The 24102-nt window shown below is 54.5% G+C and overlaps 3 protein-coding genes across 3 annotated transcripts; 1 reads left to right on the top strand and 2 right to left on the bottom strand.

Annotated features, from left to right (window-relative positions):
- Positions 1-928: 928 nt before the first annotated feature.
- ESS2 (ess-2 splicing factor homolog) lies at positions 929-7521 on the bottom strand (the record flags this gene model as incomplete). Its single annotated transcript, XM_079544048.1, has 10 exons — positions 929-1214; positions 1736-1851; positions 2748-2857; positions 3669-3771; positions 3905-4038; positions 4458-4575; positions 5289-5455; positions 6034-6129; positions 7091-7259; positions 7381-7521. 10 exons carry the CDS (start codon positions 7519-7521, stop codon positions 929-931), a joined length of 1440 nt encoding a protein of 479 aa, XP_079400174.1.
- Positions 7522-8146: 625 nt separating this feature from the next.
- On the bottom strand, positions 8147-10022 carry GSC2 (goosecoid homeobox 2; the record flags this gene model as incomplete). Its single annotated transcript, XM_079543675.1, has 3 exons — positions 8147-8251; positions 8712-8959; positions 9728-10022. The coding sequence occupies 3 exons, from the start codon at positions 10020-10022 to the stop codon at positions 8147-8149; spliced, it is 648 nt and encodes a 215-aa protein (XP_079399801.1).
- Positions 10023-12173: 2151 nt separating this feature from the next.
- On the top strand, positions 12174-22113 carry LOC306952897 (tRNA (32-2'-O)-methyltransferase regulator THADA-like; the record flags this gene model as incomplete). Its single annotated transcript, XM_079543674.1, has 31 exons — positions 12174-12286; positions 12738-12915; positions 12987-13073; positions 13225-13252; positions 13324-13472; positions 13560-13682; positions 13813-13933; positions 14103-14254; positions 14501-14585; positions 14730-14866; positions 15030-15227; positions 15310-15979; positions 16063-16215; positions 16304-16413; positions 16482-16642; positions 16764-16930; positions 17044-17229; positions 17362-17507; positions 18071-18205; positions 18327-18431; positions 18597-18797; positions 18957-19107; positions 19267-19492; positions 19565-19801; positions 19879-20104; positions 20214-20420; positions 20612-20850; positions 20957-21139; positions 21223-21489; positions 21572-21759; positions 21842-22113. 31 exons carry the CDS (start codon positions 12174-12176, stop codon positions 22111-22113), a joined length of 5601 nt encoding a protein of 1866 aa, XP_079399800.1.
- Between the last annotated feature and the right edge of the window lie 1989 nt (positions 22114-24102).

The raw sequence follows: 24102 nt of genomic DNA, 5'->3' as shown, positions 1-24102 counted from the left end.
TTCACAACGTAAGATTTCTTTTGACAAGTCTACCATACACTGGGAAGCACCAGTTTAAAATCCACTTGCATTAAAGAGATGTCACCTACAACCATGAGTGACAGAGATGTGTATATATATATATATATATATATATACAGATATATATATATATATATATGTATATAAGGGTTAGGGGTCTGAAGCATCTCCTGCACAAGAAAAGGCTGAGAGACCTGAGATCAATTTGGTCTGGAGATGAGAAGGCTGAGAAGGGAAGAATTTCTTTACTGTCAAGACAGCACTAGAACAGTCTGCACAGAGAGGTGGTGCAGACTCCCTCTCTAGAGATACTCAAGTCTCACCAGGACGTGGCCCTGTGCAATCTACTGTAGGGAAATTGCTTTAGCTGGGGAGTTGTACTCTATGATCTCTAGATGTCCCTTCTAACCCCTACAGTTCTGTGACTCTCTGATATCCTCTCTTCTGTAAAGGACGAGACCAAAAATGTTTGACAAGCAAGAGTAAAATCCAGTTCAACCTTTCAGGAAGGCTTAACATATTTTATAAATAGACACATTTGTATAGAAATGTATTCAAACACACGGCCATCTGAAAAAAAGAGATATTTTAAAAATTATCACTGTTGGAGCTAAGAGTCCAGATTCTTCTTTGCCACTGCAGGAAGCATCCTTATGATACAGCTGTGTAACATATCCATGCAGTTCAAAGGGAAGTTATACCACAGCAAGAGACACTTGTCTTCCATAAAGCACATCACAAGCTATTTCAACTACATAGTCTAGATTTGGTCCCGGATCTAATAACTGCTGGCTTCCACTCTGGCAGCTGATTCTAGATACCTCTTACTACTGATAGTTCAAAACATCCACGTTGCAGACAGCTGAGCATGGGCTGTTCACTGTTGACTTGCTGATGACAAGAACATTTAGAAGAAATCAGATGCCTTCCTTCTTTTAGGAAGCTGTAGTAAATTATCTGTGATTGATGTAGTATCTTGAGATACTGGTGTCTGAGATACTGTCCTAGACTGTGGGGTGGTTGTGGGTGTTTGGGGCCCATTTGCTGGTGTCTTATAACCAGGAGTTCCTGTGTGGGCTGGAGAAGGAGTATAGCTGGCTCGCAGGGCTTTGTCGGTGTATTTACTTGCAGTCCTGTTTACCAGTCGTTGCAAAGCTGGTGACATTGCTGGGCTTAATCCTTTTGGAGTGAGGCTGGAATAGAAAAGACACTTTTAAAGACCTTACAGTAAATTTTTTTTTATCAGGAATGCTATCAATGCTTCCACGGGAGAACCTGGTGTCTGCTTCCTCCACTGACCAGACCCATTGGCAGAAGTCCTTTTGCCTGCAAGTAAACGCAGCCTGATCCTCTAGAGAGAGAAGTAACAGAGAAACATCTAACATCCCTCCTAAACATAAACTGCACTGCCTGCTTATTTCCTTTGAGCCTGTGTCGTCCTTCCTGTGAGCCAGCCAAGCATGCTGCATCAGGTCTCATCTACTTGCAGTGAAGCAAGACACTGATCCAGATGCACCGCTTGGGTAGCATAGGGCAGAACAGTAATGCTCACAAGAGGGAGTACCAGGAACAACCACCACCCCCCTTCCCTTGGTGTGTTCTTTTATGCCTAAAAATGTTTCCAGCACTTTCCTCATTCCTCCCTTTCTGCATATATTGATTTAAATCTCATCAGATTTCAACCCCAATTCCTCCATCACAACAGAAGTCTCACCTGGCCAAGTTTTCTGTGACTTTTCGAAGTGCCTCCTGCTTCTTTGCTCGATTTTTAGCTGCCACTTCATTGGCCATCTTGAGTCCTAACCTCTCTCGACGTCCAGGCTCCAGGATCTATAAATACATCACACACTTTACCTGCCAAGGCAGTAGGTATGAGCGCTGTATAAATGAAACAAAGCACTTCCATGGTTGGATTGCAGCTGACAACAATCTAAACTGGGGAGGAGTGGGATCAGCCCACTCTTCTCTTCTGCTACATAAAAGCAAGAGAGGACACAGAGAGATTTTCAACTTGCCTTTGCAAGTAACAAATATGGTAGAACCAGTTCAGTCAAGGAAGCAGCCATTACATCTGGCATTTCCTCCTGCTGTCTCTCATAGACAAACAATGTCACCTGTGTCTTGCCTAGCCTGGCCCATGGCCAGCCAGCTCTCAGGCAAACAAAGGCATTGCTAAACAGCAGGAAAACCAGACAACAACTTCAAAGTCTGACAAAACAGGGGCACGCACAGAAAATTACTCTTTTCTTAAACTAAGAATCTCAGACAACTCACATTCAATGATACCAGCTGGAGACAGGTTGCACACAGGGTCAAGTGTCATTAACAGAGTACCTTTCCAACCTTTAAGTGATGCAGCTGCCTCAGACTTGGGAAATATTATGATTTCTACCCATTCCTACATTAAAATCAAGGAAACCAGGCATCTCTGCAGCTTTCTCCAAAAGCCCCTTTGTCTAGGCCTATCACCAAACTTCAAGTCTCACTGTCGCCAGCTGTGTATTGCTCCTGAGATATCTGCACTAAGTAGCTTTCATGTGGAGCCATGTCCATCTCCACCCTCCAAGCAGAACACAGGTTATTAGTCTCAAGGACTGGGAACGCAGCCCAGAGATGTGTCACACATCCCACAACAATGCTAATCTATTAGTTACTCACTTGTCTTTCCCTTCTTAGCCCATGTCCCCTCAGCCCCAAAGAATGACACGTTGACTCCCATGAAATACCTTGAAGGCTGGTCCAGGTGTGCGATCCACATACGGTGTTTCTGATCCATCTAGACGTAAAGGGGTGGTTTCTATTTCACCCCATGTCATAAAAGGAGACTCATTCACACCTGAAAACAAATTTAAGAAGTCATACTCGAGGTATTTAACTATTTGGTCAGCAAAAACAAAACAAAAACAACACAGAATCCACCCACAGAGAACCATATTATGAAATGTAGCAAACTCAAGACACAACTGAGCCCTTCTACAGCCCGTGTTTGAAAGTAACACGTCGTTCCCATTACAAAGACATGATCTTAAACACCAGGTACTGCTTGTGGCTGTGTCACCCTCCAGCTTACAAAGCCCAACCTCATCTTTCCATGTGTATATTTTTCCACTTGGTAAGCTTTTGCTTAGTGAAACTTTCATTTTCTAGTTCTATAGAACCAATCTTCCCCTTTGATACTGTATGAAAATTCCTTCAATACGTGGAACTATTTAAAAGCAAGGAAATGATAGAAGGCTTAAGACATGGAATAACCAAATGTCTGTGTCAAACAATGACTACACCTTGCCTAACAGCTACAATTACAGAATAGATTCTAAGATTAAGTCACTGGCTAGAAAATCTGGCTGTCCACTGTTTGGAAAAGGCGTTTTCACTGATGAAGAGAGGTGCATTCCATATGCCACCTACAGGCTTCTCAGAGGAAAAGCCTCACTACATTCACATTTTAAGAGGGATTAAAAAAAAAGGAAAACCATGTTGGTGAGGAGCAGCTACAAATTCAAACACTGTATCTGAACTAGAAGAAAAATAATCAGAGTGTTCTAACTGAAAGCATCCTGAAGCCAGTACATCTGAACAAAATGGAACTGTGACACACAAGCAGATTCAGATGAAAAAAGGAAAACAGCCATAAAGAAACCTCTTACCAGGGGCAGGAGAGGGAGTAGTCACAAATCCATATCCGTTCACTTTCGGAGACTCCTGGGGTATCAGCTCTTTCCCATCTGGTCCTACTTTCCCCTGTTTGTACTGAAATAATAAAAACAGTGTCATTCATCAACTTCTAGAGAAAGATGCCAGCTATCTGTATCCAGCACACACACATCATCAATAATTATGTTGTTTTAAAGGCCTTTGATCAGAAGCAACAAAATTATCCAACCTGAGCATTGAGGGCTGCAGCTTGCTGGAGCTGTGATTTGCTCAAGGCTTGGCTAAATGGATCTTTCACAAAACGAGTGTTCCGATGGACAACTTCCCTGGGCTTCTTAAATGTGTCCTCCTCATCAGGTACACCTTGAAATGCAGAAAGTCTTTGTGAAAGGGCTCAGCTACAACATGATAGAATTTTCTACAGCAACCAAGCGACCACAGAACCAAAGCAGCGCTCTTTGAGCAGAAGCAGCAAATGACTGAAGACAATGAGTGCTTAAGAATAAGATGGAACAAACCAGAAATATTTATGGCTCCTAAAAACAAATGCTTGTTCAGTGACAGAACACGATCCAGCTTTGCAATCAGAGGCAGTGAAGCAAGATCTCAAGAATGGTGCAGGATGGGTGGAGAAGACTCTTATAACAGCTGCACATCTCTGAGCTACACAGAAGAAACAGTGCAGTAGCACCAGTAAGAGCTGTTCTGTCAGAAGGGGGATAAGCACTGTCTGGAGTCAACAAACCTAGACAGATCGCCCTCCTGCGACTTGCATGCCTCACCTGTTGGATAATACATGAGGGTGTTTCTAGCAGTGTACTCCCAGGTCTCCAGCCCAGCTTTCACATTCTCCAGGGCTTGCTGTTCTGCTGAAGGAAGTGCCAGGTTTTCATTTCGTCTCTGAAAGGACAAGAGAAGAAAAAATTAGGACTGAAAACGTACTCCTGCAATCTTTTCATCAAGCATGCACCACTTGCAAGAGCTGAATCACAAGCTCAGCTACAAGTCCTAATGTACTTAGCACCTGCAAAGCACGAGCTCCCTCCTTCTGGCAACTGGCATCTGAGAAACCATCCTGTGCCCATAGGTGAGCTTACAAAACCCTGTATGAGCTCTTGTATAAAATCAAGTGAGCACCATAGACTTAAAAAACTCACAAGGATTACGTATCTATTTGTTACACCTTCTGACAACACTAATGATGATTCAAACTGCTTTCGTTTTTTTCCATCTACTAATCAAAATTAAGTTGAATGCTTCATCACCAGAAAAAAGAGAATAGCAAGATCTGCCACGTATCTCATACAAAGGCAGTCTTCAAAACTAAAGTGAGTAGCCTTGAAAGAATCTTTCTACCATTCTACCATACCAGAAAATGTATTAGCATTTTCTAAGCAGCAAGAAAAGAGCAGAAGCTTTTTCTATACTATTAATCAGAGGGTTTTCAAACTTTTCCATAAGAATACAGATATGGAAGCATTTGGCAGAGTCTGAACAAAACAGATGGTAAGAAAATACACCATTTAATTAAACAGGAAAGAAATACAGTAAAAGGGCATTTCCCTCTTGTGTCATTTTGGAAGTGCAGAGAGACACTGGAGCCATTTCCCTACCTGGGCATACTCCTCTTCTGCACTGTACAGCCAAGCATGCTTGACTTTCTCCTTTTCCTTGGCCACTTCCATGATCTGCTCAAATGAAGCATTATCTTCACTCGTGTGTTTTGCTAAGAAACTGTCCAGATTGGGAAGAGCATCTTTATCATCTTTTTCTGCTTCTCCTAATAAGAGGGAAGAAGTTTGACAAAGGTTAATATCTCCCTTTCTGTAAGAGACACAAGCCTTAGTTCCTTCTGTGAGTAGCCCTCTACTGACCCACTAATAATTAAACTTAGTGGGAAAGAAAAAAGAAGTGCATACATGCAGAAAGACAACTTCAGAAAACATAACCAACTTTCAAAGAAAAGCTTTCACTACATTTCACACATACATTCATTACATACTAACAGCTACTCCTGTTAAAGGAAAACACACAAGCGCCCAGATGCCAGCAGACATTTCTAACATGCCACATGAATATCTATGGCTCTGCTATCTATGCTTACTGACCCTAATTTCAGGTGACACAGGAGAACTTTACTATTTTCCAACAAATTCAATGCATTAGGAAGTCATGTTGCCTTAAAGAGATCTATAATTGAAAATTCACACAATTTCAGATTGATTATTTTCACTTACTAGAAGGTTAAAAGAAACTGCTTAAACATTGGCTAATGTTTAACCTGCACCAGGGGACAGAGTTCACAAGCATATTTTCGTGCTGCTGAGGAATTTAGCGACAGAAACATTATTCTCCTACCTTCCTCTGCAGCTCGAGTGCCAGCTCTGGATTTATTTCCCAGAGGGAGACCACCTGGATGCACTTCTGGGGTTTCAAACGTGGCTGGGGTAACATCTGTGACCAAAGAAAAACGTTCGCATGGTTACCAGAGCACAGAACTGAACACTTGCCGTGACATTCTGCATCACAGGTCAGGTACCAAACATGAATCACAGAAGACAAATCACAAGAAGAACAATGTCATTAAAAAGTTGTAAAAAGGCTATAAAACATTCTTTTCAATATGGTTCCCATTAACAAACAACATCTCTCATCTGAGACATTCCCATGCTGAGAAAAATTCACAGGAGAGTCACAGGTGTACAAATTTGCTGTAGCAATGTGAGCTTAACAACCTTAACACAGCTCAGTGTTTTCTCCCACAGGAGAGGAGGAAAAGAATTCACCGTGTGAGATGTGTCCTTTTGCTATGAGAAAGCTGCTTAGCTAAACTGCCCACAAGAGCTCAGTGAGGCACAGGCCTTCAGCATAAAAAATTCCCAAACTCAAAGTGAAAACAAACACACAACTGAGCATCTGATGTTTGCTGCATTAACCTTGGGCTGTCATGAGCTTTCCACGCCTTCCACCCCAAAAACTGTAATGATGATTTAGAACACAGCCTAAAGCTTCTCACAGCACAGTGTTGTAAGGCACAGCATGTGATCTCTGCTAATAAACAGGAGCTTGACAAAATTTGTCTGACACAGTTACCACACTGCTTTTTTTTCTCTGGAAGGAATTATTGGACACTATCAAAGAGAAATATTACATCAGTCATCAGATACTGACTACTGCCCAGTCTGCCATACTAATTCCCAAGCAATGTAAATCTGTTGTATGACATTAGATAAGAGCGATAACATTAAATACAAAGCTTTTTACCTTAAAAACAAACAAACAAACAAAAAGCTGAAGACCATTTCTCTCTCTTGCATAGCCCACGGACAAAGCATAATGTCATTTTTCTGTTTTGTAGAAATCATCTGTAATATCAGTTTAAACGTTAAAACAGCCATGGTGAGATGGTTCTTACACGGCACAGGTGTGTCCCGCGATGATTTGCCCAAGGAGGAGCCAAATTTAATAGCGATTTGCCTCATTTTCTCCAAGTCACCATTTTCCTCAGCTTCCAGATACTCCTTTTGCGCCCGTAACTTCTCCACGTCGGGAAAGAAATCGCGCTGAATAATATTCTCTAAACTCTGCAAACAGAAAATCGCACGAACGTGTCAGGACCCCTCGCTGTCCCCAGCCGTTCGGGACAAGCCGGGCCGCGAGCGGCCGCGGTGACTCGGAGCGGGGCGTCCCGGGCCCGCCGCCCACCTCGATGTAGGCATCCTCATCCAGGATCTTCTTCGGACGCTTGGCGGCCGGTCGGACGGTCTCCCTGCTCCTGACCACGGCGCCGGCCTCGGCGGCGACGGGCACCAAAGCTCCGGAGGAAGGCGCAGGAACGGCCGCCATGACGCCTCGACCCTCCTCGGCCGCCGTCGCAGACGCGACGCGACGTGACGTCATAATAACGCGACAAAGAGTTGGAGAGCTCCTTCCGGGAGAGGCGCAGGGAGCCGCTGTCAGCGCGCCCCCTTGCGGCTGGGAGGAGCGGACCGGGCCCCCGGTGCCCCGGTGACGGCGACGCCGGGGCAACGGAGTCGCGGCGGGGCCTGGGGGGCGCGGGCGGGGCTCGGCAGCTCCGTAGGTGTGTATGTGGTGAGGGATGCGGGTCTTTGCCCGCGCCAGGGGCACAGGCATGGCCGGCATTGCTTGGGGCGAGGCGCCTCGTTCTGGGAGCCCCGAAGTGATGCTCGAAGTCACGGAGTGCTGAGAACAGCCTTCATTGGCACGTGTTCATAAAGCAGAGCTGACACAAACACAAGCAGCGCAGCCCGGGGATCCCGGCCAGGGCTCAGGTGCACAGCACAGGCACGGTCCCCACACCACCTGTCGGCTTCGTGCTCGTTTCAGCATCTGAGGGCCACATCACTTCAACAAGGCTCAGCACACAGGCCGGGTTTCGGAGGAGCCCCGCCTGCGTTCACCCATCCCGCTCTCTGAAGCCCGGCCCCGCTGCTCCCCTCCCGCAGGGCCGTTAGCAGCTCTCCTTGGGCGGCTCTGCGCTGCCCTGAAGGATCATTGCCGAGGCAGATGCTCTCTTCTGATGCCTCCACTTGGCTCGACGGTTCTTAAACCAGACCTGGAAAGTGTAAAATGAGAAAGGAACGTCTGCATTGTGTTGGTTAGGCAGGAATGCCCTCGGGCTGTGCAGAGTGGCACTGGGGTATCATAGAATCGTAGAAAGACTTGGGCTTGGTGGGACATCAAAGATCACTTAGTTCCAACCCACCAGCTGCAGGCAGGGTTGCCACCACTAAATCAGGTTGCCCAGGGCCCCATCCAGCCTGACCTTGAACAGGAACGGGACATCCATAGCCTCTCTGGGCAGCCTTTGCCTGGGCCTCACCACCCTCTCAGTGACAAAAATCCCCCTGACATTTCATCTACATTTAATCAATTACCCAAAATACCAAGAATGTTTTTTACAAGACTCTGAACTCTGCGTCTGCAGCTCCCCAGAAGGACAGTACCGTGCCCCAGTTTGTGTTCTCCTGGAGTTACAGTGAGCAGAAGGGAGAAAGCTCCTCCCAGCACCTCACCTCCACCCTCTCCTCCTTCAGGTGGATGCGGTTGGCCAAGTGCTCCCTGGTGATGACGTCCGGGTATTGGTTCTGGTGGAAAAGTGTTTCCAGGGCCTGCAGCTGCTCCTCAGTGAAAATGGTGCGATGGCGGCGCGTCCTGCGCTGGATCTGCTGGAAGGCCTGCAGCTCGCTGGGGCTGCCCTGGGGGCTCTTGCAGCCTCTGACCGATGAGTGGAGCAGTCGCATGGGCCAAGGGAACCTGGTGTCTGCAAGGAGGGGGACGGTCAGCTCTGGGGATGAGCAGCTGAAATACAGTGGCATCGAGCACTGTCTGCATCTGCGCTCATTGCGTGGATGGAGTACAGCTTGCATGGGTGAAAGATGTATGGTCACAGTGCAAGCAGGAGAAGGGCCCAGAGTGTCACTTGGAAAGAAGCATATAGGTGGGGAGCACTAGTGTTGTTCTCTTTGTTCACTTACCTTTGATGCTGTGGGCAAGCTCCAGAAAATGACTTGGAAACTTAACAGCATGGTTAGGAGTTGTTTTTCCATCATAACATGGAGTATTTCTGAACTTTCAGGATGCTTTTGAACCACGAATTAAGGTTTTCTATTTTTCTTTTATTTTCTTTTGCTAAATGCATCCACTTTGCTAGATGTGGATTTGCTAGATTTTTGCTAGAGCAAAAAAATCCTCCCGCCTTTCCCTGAAAGGACAAGTGAGATTCCCAAGAGCGGGTGGTGCAAAGGAGCTCTGTCAGCATGACCATGGAGCCCATGCTCCCTGCACAGCTCCTACCCTGAACTGCCACTCTGTGTGCTTTACCATAAAGCAGCAATACTTGGTAACAAAAAGCACCTGCTGATTTCAAACCCTGGTGAGGGTGCCAGCTCTCAGAAGCCCTGCTAACAGCAGACTCAGCAGCTCCTCACCAGAGCTGAGGTCAGAGAAAAGCACCCAGCACTGTGGCAGGTTGGACACTGCACTGTCACCCAGCAAACAAACAGCAGCACGCAGAGCCCCAGTCACTCACCCAGCCAACCTGGAGGGTCCTGCAGAGGCCGTGTGCCCTTGTGGGAGCAGCAGCAGCAGCTACAAGCTGCACCTTCCAGCTCTTCTTCCTCCTCCTCGTCCTCTTCCTCCTGCAGGGCAATGCCCTCCAGCTCGCACAGCCCCTTGGGTGCACAGTCCAGGATGCTCTGGAGACAGAGTGGAACCAGAACCTGGGGGCTCCTCTCTGCCGGGCTGGCGAGGATGTTCTCAATGCTGAAAGAGCACTGCACAGCTCTCCTGCCTGAGCTGGCATCCAGCGTGGGCTCTGCAGACATCCTTGGCTGGGCCAGTGGTAGTAGAAGCTCACACTGAGCAGGGTCTGCTCTCTGCAGGGTCTTGCAGTGTTAAGGAGCCCTGAAAGCAGAGCAGTGAGGCTGCCCAGAATCCCTGCGCTGTCCCAGAGTTTCAAGTGACGGTCATTCTGGCAGCAGAGTTTTTATTTTATACACACACACTCTTTTCCTCCCTCTAACCTGGCTGCTTTATGCCTGAAGCCACCCTATATATAGAGAGAGATATAATCCCTTTGGAAAGAAAACCATAAACCCCCTTGTGAATAAAATAAATTCTAACTAATCTTGGCTTTGTGAAGGGTTAGTGTGGATCTAAGATTTAGCTAATCCCACAAAAATGACTCAAGAAGGAAATCTGATTTCTCCATCTCAGGTGTAGATTTGAGGTGGTTATGATCTCCATTGTGCCGAAGCCTCCGGTGCAGGGCAGGGGGAGGACAGCCATCCCCAGCACAGAAATGGACTGGAGGATTAACTCTTTACAAGAAGCAAATTATCCCTTTCTCTGGCCAAATGAAAGCTTTCCCATCAAAAGAGAGCTGTCATATCATACAATATGAGAGAGAAGAGAGCTCAGCTTAATAAAAGGTCATTTTTAATGAGAGCATAGCCTTTAGCTGCACCAGAACTCTCTGCAAAAGTTGTCTTATTTTCTGCTGAAAGCAGAGAAATTGTATTTTCTCTTCTTTTTTCCCCCACCTTCATTGCCATAATCAGAACAGTAATACAGATGCTTCACATCTAGCATGCTCTTGGTAAGGATTCAAATCCCTTAATAAATTAGAGGACGGCCATTCACAGCGTATTGGTGGCCTGGCTTGGTGGTACAGTTCAGTGGCACACCTTGGTGGCACGCAAGCACTTCTCTCTCAGCTGCCCGTGGGGAGGCATGTTGGATGTGTCCTGCTCACAGTGTGGAGAGGACGTGGTACCAGGTCTGAACACTCCCTGGGAATCACCATGGAAGGGATGGGTGCCCGCACTGAGCCCAGCAAGATGAGCAGCCTGGGGACACAGTCTTGCAGGAGAGGGCTGAGCTCAGGTTGCTTAAACCCGAGTTCTCTTGCCCTGTAGAGCTGTGCAAGCCAAGGTCTGCAGCAAGGTGCAGGAAACCCACCTGGTGAATGGTGCCGCTGGGTGCTGTGGGCAGGGCAGTGTGGTGCCAGCGACACGGGAGTGAGAGCTGTGAAACTGCTGTGCATCAAATGCCAGCAGTTTTTCTTCCATCCCTCTATTTTGCTTCTCTTTTGGCTATTGAATTTGTAACATAAATTATAACCAATTCAATACAAGGGGAAAAGCTCCATGTAGCCTGCTGGTACCCACCCCCAGCGCCCAGCCCTGGTATGAGTACAGTGTGGGGCCAGGTCCTGCTCCCCAAATCAGACCCGTTCTGCTCTCAGCTGTACTAATCATACGGCTGAAGAGATTAATCCCCGTTCCCCAACAAAGGGCCTTTCCCCGCTCCCTGCCCATCCCTGCCTATTAGTGCCTTTGCTGATTGCTTTTTTTCCATTTCTCCCATACCTTTCACTTCAGAAAATGGACCGGTAATGCTTCTTTTATCAAAGAATTATGTGATTTAGGATCCAGATCTTACAAAGGAGACTTTTGATAGCTGCTGTAATCAATCCCAATCGGCAGACACCTCTCTGCCCCCTGTTACCGGAGAGGAATAAAGGAAGGGATTACCGATGTTGTGTTTACGGCAGCTGTGGGCGATAGGATCTGGGCCATTTCGTGTTAGAAAAGGAAGGGAAAATAAAACAAGAAGGAAAAAAAAATGCAGACAAGGAAGGACAATATAGATATAGATAAAAAGAAAAGAAACGGGCTCTTATCATTTCCTTATTGGTTAAGGAGATTCCAAAGCCATTATAGAAGATTAGCAAAAAGGTTAATCTGCTTTAGCCGCTCGCTTGTCAAAAGCGAATTTCTAGGGTTTGAAAATCCTAGGGGGAAACGGCAGAAATCGCCTCCCGCTCCCCGCAGGCACGGGCTGCGCTCTGAAGGTCCCCGAGCTCAGGATCCGGCGCCGCGGGATGGAGCTCCGCCGCTCAGCGCTAGGGGGCGCTGCGGCGCGGCTGCGTGCCCCGGGGCCGCCTCTCCGCCCGCTCCGCTCCGCGCCGCGCCATGGGTGCCGAGCGGGAGGCGCGGGCCTGCGCCGCGTTCTACGGAGATGCGGGGCGGTGCGGGCCGGGCCCCGCCGCGCTGTGCTGCGTGCGATGCCTGCGGCAGTTCGCGGGGTGAGCGGGGCCGGGCCGGGCGGCTGGAGCGCGGGTTGGGGTACGGCGCTTCGGGGGGAAGGGGAGCCCATGGTGAGGCGCTTTTCCCCGCGTTTGTTATGCGGGCTGCGGGTGGGGGAGATGGGAGCGTGGCAACCACGTGGAGCTGCGGCACTCCTAGCTGAGTTCAAGTCGAGTCTGGGTATCCGTACCACTAAAGCTGGGTCACCTCCTGTGCATCCCCAGTGGAGGTGGAGCAGCCCTCGCCCAACCCAAAGCCCCAGCCGCATTGAGCAGGGGCACCCCCAGCACAACCCTCCTGCAGCCCGGGTATCCCCACCCCAACCCCTTCCGAGCTTGGGCACTCCAGCTCTAACAAGTTGGGATGCACCCATGCTAAGCTCCATTCCACCAAGGTACTCCCACGGCAAACCAGCCCCGTGCACCCCACCTCGTCTCCATCCCATTGCAGGAGCACAGCCAAGCGGTGCCGGGACAAGCATCTGGAGGAGGCCCTGCAGCTGGCACGGGAGTTGGGGGAGGAGCTGCGGGCGCTGGGAGAGACGGAGGTGCGACCACTGCTGCGCTGTGTCCTGGCCTTCCAACTGGAGGCAGCGGGCAGCTCCAGCGCCTTCCAGAAGCTGGAACAGGTCTGTAACGGTCCCCTATGAGTGAAAGGTCCTTAGGGACCTTCTGGGGCTGAGTGGGGGTCTCTCAGCAGATTGTGACCCAGCTGGCCGTGGGCCATGAGGCTGTGCTGGCGCAGGAGGTGGGCACGCTGCTGGCTGGGCTGACACCGCATGGAGAGGTGAGAACAGCTGACATGTGGATGCCACCGTGCCCCCGGTCCCCTGCCTTTGGGATCACTGTGGAAGGGAGCTGGTTAGGGGAGCTTTGGAGGCGATTCTGCCCCATGCATTGTGTGGGGTGTGAAGGGTGCCTGTCCCTCTGCCCCACAGGTGCTGTCCTCTGAGGACCTTCAGGCAGGTCAGTTGCTACTCTTTGACCCCTTGCCCATCCCTGGGAGGGACACGGATGACACTGTCCCCTTCCTGCAGTATGCATGTTCATAGAGGAGAGCAGCCTGGGACGTCACCACTGGCAGCAGAACCTGGCCCCACTCCTGCAGCACCTGGCCCACACCCTGAGCTACGTATTGCAGGGCCAAGCAGCACCAAGTGGCACCTGGAGCTGCCTGGCTGTCAAGGTGGGAGCTTGCCTCAGGAAAGCATGCATGTTTTTTGGAGGTGAGCAGTGCTGGAGGCCATCCTCACTGTCCCCTCCATTCCTCCAGGCCTGCCTCCAGCTCTTCCAGATGATGCCAAAGGATGTGGTCCCACTGGTGTGGAGTGCAGCAGCAAAGAATGAAGCCCTGCAGCACATCCTGGGGCTGCTGCTGGAGGCAGTGGCAGGGAAGGTGCGTGCTGTCCTGGTGCTGCAGGGGCAACTGATGTCCCCAGTGGAACATTAGAGCATCAGAGGGATGCTCTGTAGTTGCCCACATAATGCATAGAGGCTAGATATGTGCATTTGTTTTCTGTGTCCAGGCCCTGAGCAAGGATGTGCGGCTGCTGGCAGGCACGGCACTCAGCATGCTGCTGAATACAGCCCCACAGCCTGAGAGCGGGGCCAGAGCTGCACTCACCCTCTTCCAGCTCGTGGACAGAGGTGTGTGCTATGATGGCACTGGGAAGAGCCTCAGCAAAGGGACTGAAAGGGGACAGGATGCTCACCGTCAGTCAGAGTTCTGCTGCTGTGTCCACTCTCAGAGGCCACCGAGTGGATGGATGGTGGAGTTTGGTTCTCTGTCCCATTTAATGCAGCCATTTCCCAGCAGGTGCAGGGGAGCTGAGAGTTGGGGAGCTGATGGTGGAGGCTCACAGCATCCCAGAGTCAGATGGGCTGGAGAGGCTGGTGCTGAGCAGGGGACTGCTGACATGCTGCCGTGCAGACATCCTCTGCAGCCAGCTGGAGGGCAGCACCTGCCAGGTATGAGGGCTTACTCCAGGGTCAGAGCCCCTCACCCAGCAGTGGGAGTCTGGGGTAAAGTCACTCCTGACACAGCAACCTGCTCTGAATCACACAGCAAAAGCTGAGCTGCTCTCCCGGAGCTGAGGGCTGCTAGGCAGTCACAGAAAGCTCACATGGATGCCAAACTTTCTCCTGTTTTGTACTGAGGCTTTTTTCCCTTGGAAGACCCCATCTACCTGCTCATTGACCACTGTGCTTCTGCAGGCCTGCCTGCTGCTGGATGTGCTCTTTCCCACCGTGTGCACCCTGAGCAAGGAGCAGAAGGACTGCCACTACCACTGCTTCCAAGGTAGGAGACAAACCTGCTGGTGGGGCTGCCAGTGCTGCTCCAGTCCATAGAATGCCATCCCCCCGGGCTGTATCTGTCTGGGCTGATGGCTCCCTGAGCCCCACAGCCCTGCTGAGCTCAGCATTGGGGCCTGTCCACTTCCAGTGCTGGTGCTGTGGCTGCGGCGTGTCCAGGAGAACCTTCCTGAGCTCTGGCACCTGCAGGGCAGCCGCCTCCTGGCCAAGGATGCCAAGCTGCTGCAGGAGCTCACTCAGCTGCTATGGGACAATGCCGAAGCCCCGGTAAGGCTGGAGAGGGCACCCCCAGCACTGCTGCAATGAGATGAGCCATCTCCTGCCATCCCCGGCTCCCTAACCCATGGCTGCCTTTTAGAAGTACGTGGCGACAGGGTCTCTTCTAAAGCAGGAATTCAGAAGGGAAACCTTGGTTTTCATCCTTCCCCAGGTGGAGGGTGTATCTGAGTTCATCCAGAGCTCCTTCAGACTCCTGGTGGAGATCTACCACCTGGAATGCCAGCATTTTGAGGACCAGGAGAGACCCCTCTACCAACAGATGCTGCAGAGGGCGGTCTCAATGCCATGGCAGATCAAGGCCAGATATGTGCCCCTGTGTGCCATTGTTCCCTACGTGGGCAGCCAGCAGGTAGGGGATGGCAAGGTTGCATCCCTATTAGCGATGCAGTGGGTAGAGGTGGCTCATCGGGTGCTCATGGCCTTTCCCATAGGTGCTGGACGCCTGCCCCATGCTGCCGCAGCACCTCCTGAACTGCCTGGCTACCAACCACCTGTGCCCCACGGCCGCCGAGCTGTACAAGGCCCTGGTTCAGCAGCAGTGCTCCCAGGGGCAGGGTGACGAGCAGGCCGAGCTCTGGGCACAGCACTGGCTGCCACTCTTCAGCCAGGCGCTGCGCTCACCTCTGCCCATCCTGCACAGCAACGCCACCAACCACCTCCTGCCTTGGACGCTGCGGCAGCTCCCAGCTGCTGGCACACTGCTGGCCGCTCAGTTCAGTGGTGCGGATGCAGCCGCACTGCGGGCCTGGGTGTCACTGCTGCGGGTGCAGAGGAGCACAGCTGGGGTCACAGCGCTGCGGGCTGAGGAGGCAGCACGGCTGCAGGCCTGCCTGCGTGCCCGTGAGGAAGGAGTGCGGCTGGCAGCACTGGGACTGCTGTGCGGCGGCCCCGGGCACAGCCTGGCAGGCGCTGAGGAGCGTCTGCTGCGAGAGTTCCTGCCCCTCAACCTCAACTGCCACACGTCTGCCTTCCGGCAGCTGCTGCAGGCAGCCCTGAAGAAGGTGCTGGGGCGGCTGCGGGACGGTGCGCTGGCACGGCTGCGAGGGAAGGACCCCAAGGAGCCAAGGGGCGAGGGAGTGGGACAGCTGGCGCGGGCTGTAGGTGAGATGGCCACCATAGCACTTCCGCACAGCCCTAGGGGCCTGGCAGGCAGGTGGCCACGGTGCTGGGTTCTCCATTTGCAGACTTTGTGGAGTGGCTGCTGCAGCTTTGCATCTCCTCGCTCACCCCCTGGGCCAACTACCAGAGGAAGAAGACGGCTCTGCTCCTGCTGACGGCCATTCTGGAGACCTGTACAGACACCTGGAGCCCTGAGAGGAAGAAAGGACAGCCCCCGCGTGAGCAGGGACACCCCAGCCAGACCACCCCTGGGCTCTTGGGCTGTTCCTCTGCCCTATTTCACCGCCTTCATCCTCATCCCTGCAGGGACGATGGCCACGCTCTTGGCCCATGCCAGGCAGAGTGGCTGCTGGGACTTCTTTTCCCAGCCCAACCTGCTGGCACTGCTGGGCTGCCTGCAGGACAGTACCAACGAGGTGGGTGCCACCTGCTGCCCTACTCCCCCCAACCCATCTCCCCATTCTCACCTCTCCTCCTCTGGCAGATCAGGGACATCGCCTCGGAGTTGCTCATCCGCTACTTCCCTGCACCATTCCCTGAGACCCTCACTCCAGCACTGCTCCAGTTGGCCCAGGATGCCCTCAGCAGCCCCCGCGTGCAGGAGGCCGAAGTAGGAGCAGTGCTTATGAAGACAATCCTGCAGAAGTACGAGCGTGGGATGGGCAGGGCAACTCTTGGCAGCCTAAAGAGTTGCTTTGGCTCTGCAACAGTGGAGGCAAAGTAGGGCTGGGGCCTGCACACCATCAACATCCACCTCTTGCTCCAGGTCAGACAGCAGCACCCTGAAGCTCCTGGCCCTGGAGGCCAACACAGCCCAGACACTGACAAACCGCAGCCTGTACTTCGCCCAACACCTGCTGTGGGTACTGCAGACCCAGCTTGCCACAGCTCAACAGAACCTGCTGCAGGCAGCAGCCGTAGCACCAATGCATGGTGCGTGCCTGGGCTCTGGAGGAGCTCCATATTCCCTCTCCAGCCATACATTTCATTTTGGGAATGTCAGATGGCCCCAAGCCCTGCTGTAACATGAGATGGGTGTTGTTCAGGTGTGCTTACAGCCCTGCGGAGGTGCCTGTTGCAGGTGCCTGAGGTGGTCACCTGCATGCAAACAGCGGAGTCAGCACAAGGCTGGCAGGAGTTGCTCAGCAGCCTGGTGGGCACTGCAAGGGACATCACCTCCCTGCTGCTGGGGGCTCTGCAGAGCCAGCAGGGGCCTGAAGCTGAGCAGCAAGGTGAGAGAATCCCTGCAAGGAGCCATCTTCACCTCTATTACTGCTATCTTGGACTCAGCTGTGAGCTCCAGCAGTCCTCCACACTGCCAGGAGCAACCTTTCTTAAGGCTCAGATGAAGCTTCCTTTTGCAGTGGCTGCTCCATCATTTGCAGACATGGGGAATGCAATTGGCTCACTCATTATGCTGGGGAAGGGCCAACGGGAGGAGGAAGAGGACTCAGTTCTGCTGTCAGAGGAGCACAGTCTGATCCTGACCTGCTGTTGGGTGTCAGTGAAGGTAGGAGCATTTCCCCATGGTACAGCCCAGTTGATGGGCATCTACCCTCACTGGTGATGGGGCAGAGGAGCAGTGTACTTACCTGGAGGCTACCATAGCTTTTGCCTCTCTCCTAGGAAGTGGAGAGAAAGACAAAAGATGGAAGGGCTGCAGCTCTCCATCTCCAAAAACAACCCCCCCTCCCTCACTGCTCTTTTATAGCTCAGCTGCTTTCCCAGCACTGATAATGCCCAGCTGGGCAGGAGCTGGGCTGGCCCTGCTCACAGCTCTGCAGCTGTATTGAGCTGCACTGAAGGTACCTGTCACAGCTCCCTTCTGACAGCACCCATCACAGCCTCTTACCTAAAGCCTGCCCAGCAACAGCCTGGAAAAAGAACATTTCTGCTATGCAGGGCTTGCAGCAGGCTGAGAAAATGCTGCAGTGGCTGTGTGCTCAAAAGCATCTTGGTGGTCATGGGCTGAGCAATAGCAGTCCTTGCTGGGCAGCCCTGCCACGATGGGCGTAGGGAGGACAGAATTGTTGGGCAGCTCTGCTGCCTCCTCCACACCCTGGCTCTCCCCAGGAAGTTGGGCTGCTGCTGGGAGGCCTGGCTGAGCTGCTGCTGTCATCCCCTGGAACAAAGCACCTCCTGCCACTTGCCAGCCTGCAGACAGCTGCAACAGTCTTTCAAGAGATCCTGCTGCGGTGCCGGCACTGGGTAAGCACATGGCCTGCCTGGGGTGAGCTCGGCCTCTCTCCCACCCTTCCTGATCCATCCTGCAGCCCTGGGGGCTGTGGGAGGGTGGAGAGCAGGGAGTCCTGACATCACTCTGCCCTAGGGAGCAGTGGAAGGCTGCAGCATGGGCTTCACCAAGTTCTGCGCTGCTCTGCTAAACCACCCTGACACAGAGATGCAGGTGATCCCGCAGATCATACTGGACCAGGTACTGTGCCTGTTCCTGCTTGCGTTCCACTCATCTCCAGCATCCGTATCCTCCAGCCCTGGGGAGATGCTGCAGGGTGGTGCTGGCTGCTGATCTCCTCCCTGCAGGGAGGCTGCGGGCTCCACCAGGCAGGTTTCACCGGTCTGGATGGGCTTTGTTTCTCAGGGGTTAGAAGCACTGAGTGGACCCCGGAGCAGCTCAATAACGCGCCGTGCTGCTGGCTTCCCCATGCTCTTCCTCTGCATTGTCAGTGGGGAAAACCCAGCCCAGGCACGTCCACTTCTGACCCGCTGCATCCAGACACTGCTGGGACTGGCCACCATGGCCCTGCCACAGGATTGGGACCAAACCCTTGACCTCCCACAGGTGACTGCAGTGCACCCTGATCCCTTTGCCATTATAGCCAGCTTGGGAATGGGGTGGTCTGCACAGAGCCCCTCAGAGGGATCTGTCTGCACTGGCTACTGCAGCATAAGGCTGTCAGTGCCTGGTGCAGCACAGCTGAGCTCCACACACTCTCTTCAGGTGTGTGCCCTGCACGTGCTGCAAACATTGGTGCGCGGTGCAGGGCTGGGCACTGCGCTGCTGCGGCATGCTACACCAATGGTGGCCCTGGCACTGCAGGGACTGAGCTCGCCTTGCTGGGCCATGAGGAATGCGGCCATCCAGCTCTTCAGTGAGTACCCCAGCCCTGCAGCGGTGCCCATGGGGAAACAGGAACCAGAACTGCACTCCAAAGCACGGGTGCACATCCTCATCCCTTCTTTTGGGTGGATCCCAGGGCTGGAACGTGGCATTGCCCTTCAGGAGTGTTTGATGTGCTCTCTCCCCACAGGTGCTCTCACCACACGGCTGCTGGGCCAGAAGCAGAGCAGTGCTGAGGGCTGCCTGGTGGAGGGGCTGAGCCTGCCTGCGTTCCTAGGGCAGCACCCGCAGCTGGGTGCTGTGCTGCTGGCTGAGCTGGGGGCGGCTGTGCCAGGGGGACCTCACCTGCGTCCTGCGCTGCACGCCATCCTCACACTGCTGGCACAGCTGCAGCCTGGCCCCGATGACCCCAGCGGGTAAGGCAAAGTGCTGGCAGTAGATGTTCACTCCTTGGCGTGTCACCACACTGTGCCTGTTTTACTCCGTAGTCCCTCCACTCACTTTCTGGAGCCGCTGCTGGAGCTGGCAGGGAGCCCCATCTATGCCGTGAGAGCCATGGCTGCCAAAGCTCTGATTCCTGTCGTCCCACCGTCCCAGCGCCCGGCTCTGCTTCTGCATCTGGCCCAGCAGCTTCCTGCACCCGGGGGGATCAGCTCACACAACACCCTGCATGGGCACCTGCTGCAGATACAGGCGCTGCTGGCCCCCCACCCAGGCACCGACGGGTGAGTGACCCTGCATTGCCCCATGGCTGTGGTGCCTCTCTGTCTGGGCCCCACGGTGAGGGTGTGTGTCCCCACAGGCTGCCTGCTGAGGCCTTGCATCCCGTGGCCCTGCAGCTGGAGGCACAGGGCTGGCTGCTCAGCCCTGCCCAGCGCTGCCCGCTTGTCCGCGCCGCCTTCCTCCAGGTGCTCGCCCTCCTGCCCAGTTCCCTCAGCCCCAGCTTCACACAGAGCATCTGGGATGCTGTCAGTGCTGAGCTGGGCAACCTCAAACTGGGCAGGGAGCCGGGCTGTGCTGAGCTGCAGGTACTGCTCCTGTTCCCTGCTGTAAAGCTTAGGGCATGGGAGGTGGGAGCCCATCCTTGTCCTGTGCCCAGGAGCAGAGCACTGAGAGAAGGTCTCTGTTTCCCACCAGGTGGGTGCAGCTATTCTCCACCAGACTATGGCCCGCTTTGCTTGCAGTGAGGCAGCCCGACAGTCTGACAGCAAGAGAATCCACTCTGTCTGCTCACTTCTGCAACATCCGCACCCCGATGTCCACCTTGCTGTGCTGAGCTGGGTGACCGATGGGAAAAGAGCAGAATGCGAGGAGCTAGAAAGGGCCCTCCATCTGACACTGCTGGTACAGTGGGGCTCAAAATCACAGATCCAAAGTGGGACACTAAAGCACAGTGGTCCCCTCTTGTCCCTCATTGACCTCTTGGGAGGAGGCACAGCTTCAGTGCACCCTCAGGTGCTGCTCATGACAGCGTTTCTGAGGGCTTTGCTGATGGGGAGTACTGACCTTGTCCATTCTTTCCTATTGTTGACCAGGAGAACTTACAGTCAGTGCTGCAAGACAGAGGGAACAAAGAGTTCCTGAGATTGTACCTTGAAGCTCTGATGCATCTTTGCAGAAGCTGCCCATCTTGGTCTCGGGAAGCTTCCCAGAAGCTCCAGGGCTCTGCCTTAGCATGTGTGGAAATACTGCTCCTTGTGATGGAGACGGAGCGCCCTGGTCCAGAGCTCCTCTCCCAGGCGCTGTGTGCTGCCAGCCTGCTGCTCACTGTGGGGTAGGGCTGTGGGATCGGAGCCCTGGGCTTTGTGCCTGGATCCTGTGACCTCCAGGTGGTCCGTAAGCCAGGAGCTGTGTCTGACCACTTCCTCTGCTCCACTCAGGTTTGGGGCCGAGAATGCCCTGCTGGTACAGCGGTGGTGCACGATGCTGGAGGCGTGTGGCCGACCCGTGGCAGATGAGGTGCTGCGGCTGGCAGCTGCGTGCTCCCTGCAGACAGCAGGCACCGAGATGCTGCGGCAATGCCGGGGGGCTTCTTGCCCCTGGCTCGTCCCTGTGGCACTGCGGTAGGTCCTGAGCGGCCCTGTATGTGTGCTCCCTCCTCTACTGCATCCACTGGGCATGCAGCAATGCTTTCCTTCCTCCGCAGGGTGATAAACATGAGCATTCACCTCCTGCAAGATGAGGACCCTGATGTACGGCATGAGGCTGCAGGCTTTGTGAGCCTAGTCCAGCATGGCCAGGGGCAGCCAGGAGGAGATGGCTGCATCTTTGTGCAGGGCAATGTGGGGCTGCTGAGCCTCCTACAGCTCCTCCTGGATGAGTTTGGGCATCACCCCGAGACCTTCAGCTCACTGCTGCAGCACCTGCCCCAGCCCAACCTCAGGGTCATCATAGAGGACCTGGAGGCTGACACGTGAGTACCGCCCCCTGCAAGGGTTGGGAAGGGAGGAGCATTGGGTGGCAAGAGGTTTTATGTCCCCACTGCTCCCCTGCAGCCCCCCCAGCCTGTACAAGGAGGATGAGCCCAATGTGTTTGCAGAGCCAGCCGCCCTGGCGCAGCAGCTGCTGCCCTTCCTGCTGCAGCTCCTGGAGAAGGCTCCCAGCTCTGCCCTGCACTGGCTGCAGGCTGCAGGCCCCGGTGTGCTGCAGGACCTGCACTACTGCCAGCAGCGATGGAGCCACGGTATGGTGGCAGCCCTGGGCTGGGAAACCTGTGGTCCCAAAGAGCCCAGTGCTCACTGGACCTTCTGTTACTCTCCCTGCAGAATCAGCTGCACGCTGCTGGATGAAGGCGCTGGGCTGTGCCGTGCTGCGTGCTGCCTTGGCCCTGCTGCTGGTGAGGGCACAGCTGGTTGCCCGTGTGCTCCGGGTGCTGGGTGAGGAGCATGGAGCTGTGCTGGGGTTAGACTGTGGTGCCCAGGAACTGGAGCAGGAGCTGGCTCTGGTGCAGGGGCTACTGGCACAGCACGGGCTGGGCCCTGCTCCCCGACAGAGCACTGTGCCGGCAGAGCAGGGAGAAGCACATGGGGACGGCTGATGGCTGTAGGCACGCAGCAATGTCACCGAGGGGTCCTGCTTCTCGTGGCCGCATCCTGACGTTTTTGGGTGCTCCCTGCAGCATGGCTGCGGGTACAGGGGTGGAACTCAGGGGTAGCAGGATGCATCCACTTCCTTTGTGCCTGGATGCGGCAGTAGCAGCAGCAGCGGGCAGGGCACAGCGGCGGCTCCGTCCCACCGCCACCGGTGCGGCATCGCCCGCACCTCTCCTGCGCTGCTCGCTGGGGTCCGGCTGGGAGGATGGGACGCGCACAGGCGCCCTCCTTGTTACCCCGCTGCCCTCCCACCACCTTTTTTATCCGGTGTTTTAGCTGTATTTTACGCCCAGCCCGGGTTTTCTATTCCAAATAAAGAGCCCCGCAGCAGCCGCGCCGTGGAAGCCTCTCCCTGCCTGAGATTGCGGGCTCAGCGCGTCCGGCCGGCCTCCGCGGGGCTCCCGCTGCTCCGCCCCGGTACCGGCTCCGCCCCGGCGCGGAACAGGACGCGGCACATCCGCTTCCCGCGGCGGCCCGGCCCGGTAGAAGGTGAGAGCCGGGGGCGGCGGACTCGGGAGCACGGGGCGGGGGGAACCCCTGAGCCCCCGTCCCCGCCGCAGGGCGGTATGAGCGCGGCCAAGCCCAAGCGCATCAAGTTCTCGGACGAGGAGAAATTCCTCATCCTGGAGGAGTTCAGCCTCCGCAAGGACATCCTCATCCCCAAGAGCGGCCGCTACCGCAACACGCAGGACCGGCAACGCGCGTGGGAGGAGATCGCGGCCGCCGTCAACGCGCTGAGCCCGGTGGTGCGGCGGACGGCCGAGGAGATCCGCAAGAAGTGGCATAACATGGTGCTGGACGCGCGCCGGGAGCTGGCGGCCGACAAACACCCGCTGCTCCGCCAGCGGCCCCAGGAGCGGCTCTTCCATCACATCTTCGCCCTCTTCAACAAGCCCGGCCCTCCGCCCGCCCCGTCCTTCGGGCTGCCCGCGGCCGCCCCCGAGCCGCTGCCGCGCGGCCCCGCTCCGGAACGCTTCCCCGGCCCCGAGGAGCGACCGCTGCCCGGCGCGGAGAGCAGGCTGCAGCCCGCCCCAGGACCGGCCGCCCCCCGGGCCGCCCAGCCGCAAGGCGCAGCCCCCGGACCTCCGCCTGGCAACCCCGAGCCGCCCCGCGTTAAGTGCCCGCCGAGCCCCGCGCTGGCGTGGCCGTGCCTCGAGGCCATGGCGAGTCCCGCATCGCTGGGAACGGGCAGCCCCGGGCCCCCGCACGACAACGGTGAGCAGCCCCCAATCCGTGCTGGGATTCCCAATCCCATTTCCAACACCGGAGTGAGGTTCTGCATCCACTTCGGGCAGCGATGCTGCAGCAGTTTGGTGATATCTCCCTTTTGCCCTCACCAGAACCCCATTCCCACTCCCCTCCTAGCCTTAACGCCTTCCCTCACTCTGTGCAGGTGGCACAGCGGCCTCCGAGGAGCTGTCAGAAAAGCAGAGGCAGCTGCACACCGAGATCCTGGAGCTGCAGAAGGAGACCCTGCAACTGCAGAAGGAGAAGATCGTGCTGGAAAAGGAGAAGCTCCTCCTGGAAATCCTGAAGCTGCGCAGGGAGTTGGGCACGTGAGGGGCTGCGGGGTGATGCCAGGAGCCCTGTGCTGCTGCTCCTGGGGATATTGAACATTTTGGGACTTGCCGAGTGCCCACACAGGGACTGCTGGGTGCTGTGGTGCATGGGGCTGAATAAAGTGAGCCATGTGGGATGTGGGTATGGTGCTGTATGGCTGAGGTGGGGGCCTCAGCTGAAGCCACCTGAGGGTGGCAGGGGGGGGACAAGCAGGCACTGGGGACAGCGATGTTGGTGCCATATGATGATAAAATTGTTAAGATTCAAGAAGACCTCTGTTATCATTGAATCCAACCATTGATCCGTTGCTACCATGCCCAATAAACCACATCCCCAAGTGTCACACCTCCATGGATGGTGACACCACCACTTCC

Source organism: Tetrao urogallus, assembly GCF_951394365.1.
Source record: "Tetrao urogallus genome assembly, chromosome: 17".
NCBI lineage: Eukaryota > Metazoa > Chordata > Aves > Galliformes > Phasianidae > Tetrao > Tetrao urogallus.
Note: the sequence above shows the minus strand (reverse complement) of the source record. Positions and strands in the feature narration are given on the sequence as shown.